The sequence below is a fragment of the Aegilops tauschii genome, chromosome 4, assembly GCF_002575655.3.
Source record: "Aegilops tauschii subsp. strangulata cultivar AL8/78 chromosome 4, Aet v6.0, whole genome shotgun sequence".
Taxonomy (NCBI): Eukaryota; Viridiplantae; Streptophyta; class Magnoliopsida; order Poales; family Poaceae; genus Aegilops; species Aegilops tauschii.
In genome coordinates this window covers 217,840,224-217,848,661 of record NC_053038.3, presented here as the reverse complement: position 1 = coordinate 217,848,661, position 8,438 = coordinate 217,840,224, and the positions used below count along the sequence as shown (strand labels likewise).

Sequence of the window (8,438 nt, the reverse complement as noted above, 5' to 3'; positions counted from 1 at the left end):
TGGTGATGTAGTTTTGGTGATGGCTCTAGTAGTTTTGGTGGCATTTTCTTAGTTTTGGTTAGAACTATTGGTTCTGCCATTCAAAATGTTGTCTTGTAATGCAAAACATTGCAAAAGATGTGATCCTGAAGTTTTTTTGAACTGAATTGAGATGGTGTTTTTAGAGCTGTTTTTCATACTATTTTCAGAGATCCTGAAATTTGCTTTAAGTGAATTTTGCACTACATGGGAGCTTCATCAGACATCCGTATGATCCCACTCGCGGCTCCATCAGACAGTGAGCAAAAAAATATGCGCGAGGGGGGACTTGAACCCATGACCGTGCGCTCATTTCACTGTGTTTCTACCACTGGGCTAGGAAGAGGCTACTGGTCTTCTACTCTATGCCATTTCTTTTCAAATCATCAAACCAGTCAAGTATCAAACACACACCTCACTGACAAATGGGCCACTCGACCCACTCACTGACAAGTGGGCCATTTTTCTACTCTACCCACTCCACCCATTTCCCCCTGAGCTACCAAAAAATATTGGCGCGCGGCCAAAAAATAATGTGCAAGCGGGGGCTCGAACCCACGACCTGGCACTTATTTCACTATTTTTCTACCACTGGATTAGGAAGAGGTTGTTGGTTTTGTACTCTACGCCCACCCTTTTCAATAAATCATATCAGTCACGTATCCAACACAGAACTCACTGACAAGTGGACCCACTCTTTTCCCCACTCCTCCTCTCCACTCGACCCGCTCCTCCTCTTCAGCCTCCACTCGACCCACTCCTCCTCTCCGCCGCCGGCTCCTTCCTCTCACACCGCTGTCGACTCCTTCCTCTCTCTTCGTCGACGACTCCTTCATCTCTCCAAAGGTATGAATCCGCCGACTCCTTCCTCTTCCTCTTCCTATCTACTCTTTAGATTAGGGTGTGATTCCATTGATTAGATTAGGGTTCTTGCCGCCGCCTAGATTGGATTGGATTAGGGTTTGATTAGGATTGGATTAGGGTGTTCGTTGATACAAAGTTTGTGCTTTTCTAGTTTTTTCTTGTCTCTGCTGACTTTGGTATCTAATAGATTGGAATTCCCTTAGATGGTTTGAGAATCTAGGGTTTGAGAATTTTTCTAGTTGTTCTTGGTGGATGCAAAATTGATTAGGGTACTTTCTTAGATTATTGTGCTCGGTTTTTCAATTTCTTTAGTCTTAGGTTCAGTTCTTAAGTGTTGCGTTTAAAATTCGAATACTAGATTGAGTTCTTCAGTTCTTAAGTGCACCACAAATCTCTATTTTTAGATTACTATGCTCTGTTTTAAACATTTTCAGTTTTAGATCCAGTTCTTAAGTGTAGGTCTGAAAGATATGGTTCTAGCAAAATGTAGCACCTGGGCATATATGGTCCATTTATAGTAGATATGGTTCTAGCTGTGTTTGCCATTTATAGTAGATATGGGCACATGGGCAGATATGGTCCATTGTAGATAGAGTAGTAGCATATTGTTTTGCCATTTATAGTAGTATTCCAAATTGAGGCCCTGGCAAAGATAGCTAGTAAATATTCTACTGTTTTGAAGGGTGCCAATTGCCATAGGCCAGCTAAGCTACCAAATTAATTAAGTGTTGTTGATGTTGTTGAGCACAAGTGCATTGCTTTTTTTTCTCAGTTTTCTTTCATGTTTAAAAACTTGGCTCTGTTCCTACTATGTCCATTTGTCAAATATGATAGTGTTGAATTAGAGCCAAGTTGGATTAGAGCCAATTTTCTGTAGATGTCCACAAGTGTTCTTGCCATCATAAATGTCCACAAGTGCATTGCTTTTTTCTCACTTTTGCCATCATAAACTTGGTTCTGTTCCAACTATGTCCAGTCCTGTTTATGGTAACTTGTTGTTTAATTACAATGCTGCTTTTCAGAGAGGAGGGGAGGCTGTCACCGCCGGCTGCGCTCTGCCACACCAAGAAGTGAGATGGCCGGCTTCGAAGGTTTCGAGTTCTTCGAGATCGTAATTGAGAAATCCTGCAGTAGGCAGGTATATTCAAGACAAGATCTCCCCTTCACCCACCTCTTTATCATCACTCTGCTGTCTAGTGATTGATTGGCACAATTAACCACTGCTTGACCCTCACTGTAGAGGCTGGCTGAAAAGTTTGCGAAGATGCTTGCTGACCATGAGCCCCAGAAAGTGAAGCTGCGGGAGGCCAGCAGCGTGCGTCGCGGGCTGTGGGACGTGTTGGTAGTGTTCGACGCCGACGGCCACATGTACCTAGGGCCTGGCTGGGAGCATTTTGCCCACGCCCATGACCTGCAGCTCGGGCACTTCCTTGTCTTTCGCTATGATAGCGACGCCGTGCTCACTGTGAAGATGTTCGACAACACCATGTGCCGCATGTACTACCAGCACGACAACGATGCCAGTAAGCTCTGTGCCTCTCTTCTTCCTGTCCTTTTGGCTTCGTCTCACACCGATTGCTAAAAAAACTTTTTTGCATTTGGCCAGGCAATGGGAGCAGCGGCGGGGGTGACGAGGAGTAGAGTGGGGAAGAAGAGGAGCAGAGTGGGGAAGAAGGGGAGCAGAGCGGGGAAGAAGAGGAGCAGAGCGGGGAGGTGCAGCCTATTTTGGCTGACGACGACCTTGCTATGGTGGTGGCTGACGACGACCTTGCTATGGTGGTGGCTGACGACGACCTCGCGATTGTGGTGCCTGACGATGACCTCGCGATGGTGGTGCCTGACGATGACCTCGTGATGGTGGTGGTGCCAGCAATGCCACAGCTGGGCGACAGGACCATGCCAATTGTGGTAGAGGAGTACATCCGCGTCGGCATTCGCCACTCTAAGCGCATCAGGATGATGAAGGAGAAGAAGGAGAAGAAGGAGTGAAGATGTTAAGAAATCAAGTGGCAATGTTAAGCATGTTAATCTAGACATGTCAATGTTAAGTATGTCAGGTTTAAGCTTGTTTGTGTAAACCTCTTAAGTATGACAGTGTGAGCCAAGCTTAGATTGAAATTGATGAGAATTGACATTTTGTGCATGCTCATGGATGCTTAAGTATGACAGTGTCATCTAAACATGTCAGTTTCTTAATTATGAATATTCAGTTTGGTAATTAATGGGAATTGAAATTTTGTGCATGCTCATGGATGAAAGATAAAATTATGTGTTTTTGTGCATGCTCATTTATGAAACAATACAAGTTTCATTTTGTGATTGTTAAAAACATGGTCTTTCATTAAGATTGTTAAAAACATGATATGGCCGCATTCGTTAAATAGTTTGTAATAATATGCCCAAATTTGGCACATGCCTGCATCTTGGGATGTCAAACAATGTTGCCAAAGTAAGGTTCCAAGTTGTTTCACAATTTTTTTTTTCCATTTTTTGAATGCTACAAAGAGAGATATTCCAAATGGCACCATTCCATATCTATCTCAAAGTAGACCCTATTTTACGGACGGTGGCCAAAAAATCATGCATTTCTGACCCTCGTAGCTACTCCCGGCCATTCAGACAACCTTCGGCCGACTCAGCTGGAACCGACTGGAATTTGAACTGTGGGTCCTCCATAGCTTGCCTGTTGAAATCGGCTGGTTTTCGAAAACACCGTAAAAATTTCAAAAAAATTTGAGACCTCCATGTCACATCATCAAATGTGGCCTACCATCTAGAAAAAATACTAAACTTGGAATACCGATATCTTGTGATGGCAAACAATGTTGCCAAAGCGAGGTTCCAACTTGTTTCACAAAAAAAACCGTTTTTCATTTTTTGAATGATAAAAACATGTGTTTTTTGTGAAGCGGCTACAAGGAGAGTCATCCCAAACGGTGCCATTCTATGTCTATCTCAAAGTAGACCCTATTGTACGGACGGTCACCAAAAATCATGCATTTCTGACCCTCGTAGCTACTGCCGTCCATTTAGACAACCTTCGGGCGATTCATTTGGAACCGGCTGGAATTTGAACTGCGGGTCCTCCATAGCTTGCCCGTTATTTTTGCTAAAAATCATTTTTAGCTTCATAGGTAGGCATTTCATCAAATAATCGACAACATCTTTGCATGATTCAACCCCTAGCCACGGACGACCGCCACGACGAAATCACTCGTTTTTTGAAAAGACCGTAAAAATTCAAAAAAAAATCAAAAAAATGGGAGATCTCCGCGTCACATCATCAAATGTGGCCTACCAACTAGCAAAAATACTAAACTTGTAATACCGATGTTTTCTTGAAAAGGTGTTCTAAAAAACGACCTACCGTGAACGAAGATTCATGGCTTTCAAGCCAAACGAGCAATGATATGGCCGCATTCGTTGAATAGTTTGTGATAATATGCCCAAATTTGGCGCATGCCTCCGTCTTGTGATGGCAAACAATGTTGCCCAAGTGAGGTTCCAACTTGTTTCACAAAAAAATCATTTTTCATTTTTTGAATGCTAAAAGCATGTGTTTTTCGTGAAGCGGCTACAAGGAGGGTCATCCCAAACGGTGCCATTCCATGTCTATCTCAAAGTAGACCCTATTTTAGGGACGGTCGCCAAAAATCATGCATTTCTGACCATCGTAGGCACTCCCGGCCATTCAGAAAACCTCGGCCGATTCAGCTGGAACCGGCTTGAATTTGAACTGCAGGTCCTCCATAGCTTGCCCGTTATTTTTGCTAAAAATCATTTTTAGCTTCACAGGTAGGCATTCATCAAAGAATCAACAACAGCTTTGCATGATTCAACCACTAGCCACGAACGACCGCCACGACGAAATCGACCGTGTTTTTAAAACATCGTAAAAATTTAAAGAAAATAAAAAAATGGGAGACCTACGCGTCATACCATCAAATGTGGCCTACCAACTAGCAAAAATACTAAACTTGGAATACCGATGTTTTCTTGAAAAGGAGTTCTCAAAAACGACCTACCATGAACGAAGATTCATGGCTTTCAAGCCAAATGAAAAATTATATGGCCGCATTTGTTGAATAGTTTGTGATAATATTCCAAAATTTGGAGCATGCCTCCATCTTGTGATAGCAAACAATGTTGCCATAGCAAGGTTCCAACTTGTTTCACAAAAAAAACTGTTTTTCATATTTTGAATGCTAAAAACATGAGTTTTTCGTGAAGCAGCAACAAGGAGAGTCATCCAAAACGGCGCCATTCCATGTCTATCTCAAAGTAGACCCTGTTTTACAGAGGGTCGCCAAAAATCATGCATTTCTGACCCTCATAGCTACTCCCGGCCATTAAGACGACCCTCGGCCGATTCAGCTGGAACCGGCTGGAATTTGAACATCGGGTCCTCCATAGCTTGCACGTTATTTTTGCTAAAAATCTTTTTTAGCTTCACAGGTGGGCATTTCATCAAAGAATCGACAACAGCTTTGCATGATCCAACCCCTAGCCATGGACGGCCGCCACAACGAAATCGGCCGGTGTTTGGAAACACCGTAAAAAATTCAAAAAAATAAAAAAAAATGGGAGACCTCCGCGTCACATCATCAAATGTGGCCTACCAACTAGCAAAAATACTAAACTTGGAATACCAATGTTTTCTTGAGCTATTTGGTATGATTTTAACCATTATTTCTACAAAGTTTACAAAAAAACCCCTAAATTTTTCTGCCTCCAAACCCAAAAGAATTTCCCTCCCACACCAAAAATTTCCCTCTTCCAAAATTTCCCTCCACTTCCTCCACTCCCTCTCCCACTACCAGGCGGGACCCACCACTCCCTCTCCCACTAACACGCGGGATCCCCTTCCCTCCCAAAATTTCCCCTCGATTCCCCTCCCTCCCCGCCCGCAACCCTAGCCCCGCCCCCATTCCCCATTCCCCACCCTGCAACCCTAGACCCACCCCTCCTCTGCTCCGCCCCGCACCTCCCCGCCCCGACGAACCCTACTCCGCGCTGCCCCTCCGCCCCTACCCTCCGCATCGCCCCGCCACCCCTCCCGTGCTCTCCCTCCCCTGCTCCGCGCTTCCATGCCGCCCGTCTCCCCGACGACGAATCCACCCTCCCTATCTCCTCGACGATGGCGGCTACATCCACGAAGGCGGCTACATTGACGACTACATCGACCGCCCCAGCTACGACTACAACGACGACGATGACTACATCAACGACGGCGGCTACATCATCCACATCATCGAGGATCGACGACGGCAGGTACTTCTCCCTCAATCTTCTAGGGTTCGGTAGATACCCCTCCTGGTCGATCTAAGGTTAGCATTCAGTCGATCTAGGAGCTCTTGGTGGTTCTTGTTCATGTTCATCTAGGAGCTGCTGGCGATTCTAGGGTTAGGACCTCCTGGTGGTTCGTTCGATCCCCCTCTAGTAGTCCGCTTCATGGTTTAGGGTTCATGTTGATGGAGAGGAAGTGCATAATATGAGGGGATGGAGATGGATGAGGAAGTGGATGATGTTAGAGGAAGACCCCCCTCTGGTTCATGTTGCTTGTATCAGTACTTGCTTGTGTATGGTTCAATAGTAGCACTTGGAGAAGAAGCTACTTGCTTGCTTGTTTCTATCAACAATACTTGCTTGCTTGCTGCCCTTCAATTTCCTTCCTTCCTTGCTTGTTTCTATCAGTAGCACTATGCTTGTTTCTATCAGTAGCACTTTCCATGCTTGCTTGCTTGTATTAGTAGCATTTATGCACTTTGCTTGCTTGCTACTAGGGTTTGTATCAACATGTACTTGATTGCTTGTAGCACTTTGCTTGTAGTACTTTGCTATCACTAGCACTACTGGGTTTGTAGCAGTGTTCTTCTTTTATTGTATGCGCATGAAGCTTGTGTTCTTCTTTCGTTAGTATTTATTGTGGTATTGGAATTCCTGGTGTGTTAAGGCAGTATGACTAGTTTTAATATATACTAGATTGGTGCTAGATAATTTGGGTGTTGTAATATACAAGGTTGATTCTAATTGTCGAAATGTCTTAACTTGTGTGTCTTCTAGTCTGTATCCATTTTTGGTGTGTAGAGGCAGCATAATCAATAGCTGAGTATAGTTTTTTCATCTGCTTTTGTACTTCTGCAAGTATAGTTGTTTCATGCTTTACTAGTGGCAACATCTAGTTGCTTTGAAGGTCCTCATGATATACTCGTCTAGCTTGCTGTCAGACTGTCTAAGCATGTGTACATGACACCAATTCACTAGTTCATGTTGCTTGCTAGCATACATGCTTAATTAGGGTTTCCATCAGCAGTACTTTCTTGTATCAGTAGCACTTGGAGAAGAAGCTACTTGCTTGCTTATTAATTAGGGTTTGTATCAATAGTACTTGCTTGCTTCACTTCAATTTCCCTCATTGCTTGCTTGTTTCTATCAGTAGCACTTTGCTTGCTTGCTTGCTTTTATTAGTAGCACTTATGCACTTTGCTTGCTTGCTACTAGTGTACATGCATACTTGTTTAGTGCACTTACATGTTTGCTTAATTAATAACACTACATCACTGTATTGTTGATTGACATGACCACGACGATAACATACACTATTGATCCAATAGTCATTCAAGCGGTCAACGATGTTTCCATTATAGTAGAAGTTATTATTACATGCATGCATACTATGTCATTGATAGAGATGCACTCACGTATGGAAGATGAGAGGAGGAAGTTGGACATGCATGCATACTATGGCATTGATAGAGATGCACTCACGTATGGAAGATGAGAGGAGGAAGTTGGACATGCATGCATTACCCAGGGGGATGTGCATCTGCGTGCATGCAATGAAATACTCATACACTAGCACGTTTGGTCAATTTACATTTTGGCCAGAGATAAAAAGGAGGATGTGTGTCTGCGGGAGAGGAGTCCTGGTCGCTGCTAACAACCAGGAAGGAGTTTTGGTTGAGTACTAGTTCGGTTGGGTTCGACCACCAGAATCAGATCATCAGAAGAAAATATTAGGAGACTATATTTTCTATTTCTGTTACATCAGGCCACCAATGCATGTCTATAGGTTTTTCTGGTGGAGACCATTATCCTTAAAGACGCTTGGTTGGGGGCCACCTACAGAATTCACCCGAAGGCATATCCACCAACGAAAAAGAATCCTACTATTTTTGTTATTTCCTTAGATTAAATTAAGCCGCCTGTTATGTTTGGGAAGGTCTAGATTGTTTTCCTTTTGAATCAAGAGATGAGATAAGTAATGGTGCGGCCAGCCTGTTGGTCACGCCAAATATAGGACTTGGCTATATATAAAGTCAGGAGGCACCATTGTAAAAAGGTTAGGTTATGTTAAGATGAATTAGACACCGTTATGTGTTTCGGCCGTCGGCCATTACTGAGTTTAGAGAAACCTTGGAAAAAATCTCTGTTGGTGTGTGAGTTCCTGCGACGCACCGCGTGGCAGATTACAAGTTGAGCCTATACGGTTCGTCCACGTTATTCCTTCGGATCAAGGGGTTGGCGTGTTATTTCCGTGGGATTTGCGAACATCT

General features: G+C 43.7%; 1 protein-coding gene across 1 annotated transcript; it reads left to right on the top strand.

Moving 5' to 3' along the window:
- Positions 1-719: 719 nt before the first annotated feature.
- On the top strand, positions 720-3,125 carry LOC120962884 (B3 domain-containing protein Os03g0212300-like). The gene is made up of 4 exons (XM_040387027.3): positions 720-864; positions 1,905-2,020; positions 2,123-2,405; positions 2,489-3,125. The coding sequence occupies exons 2-4, from the start codon at positions 1,958-1,960 to the stop codon at positions 2,521-2,523; spliced, it is 381 nt and encodes a 126-aa protein (XP_040242961.1). The 5' UTR covers positions 720-864; positions 1,905-1,957; the 3' UTR covers positions 2,524-3,125.
- The last annotated feature ends 5,313 nt before the right edge of the window (positions 3,126-8,438 follow it).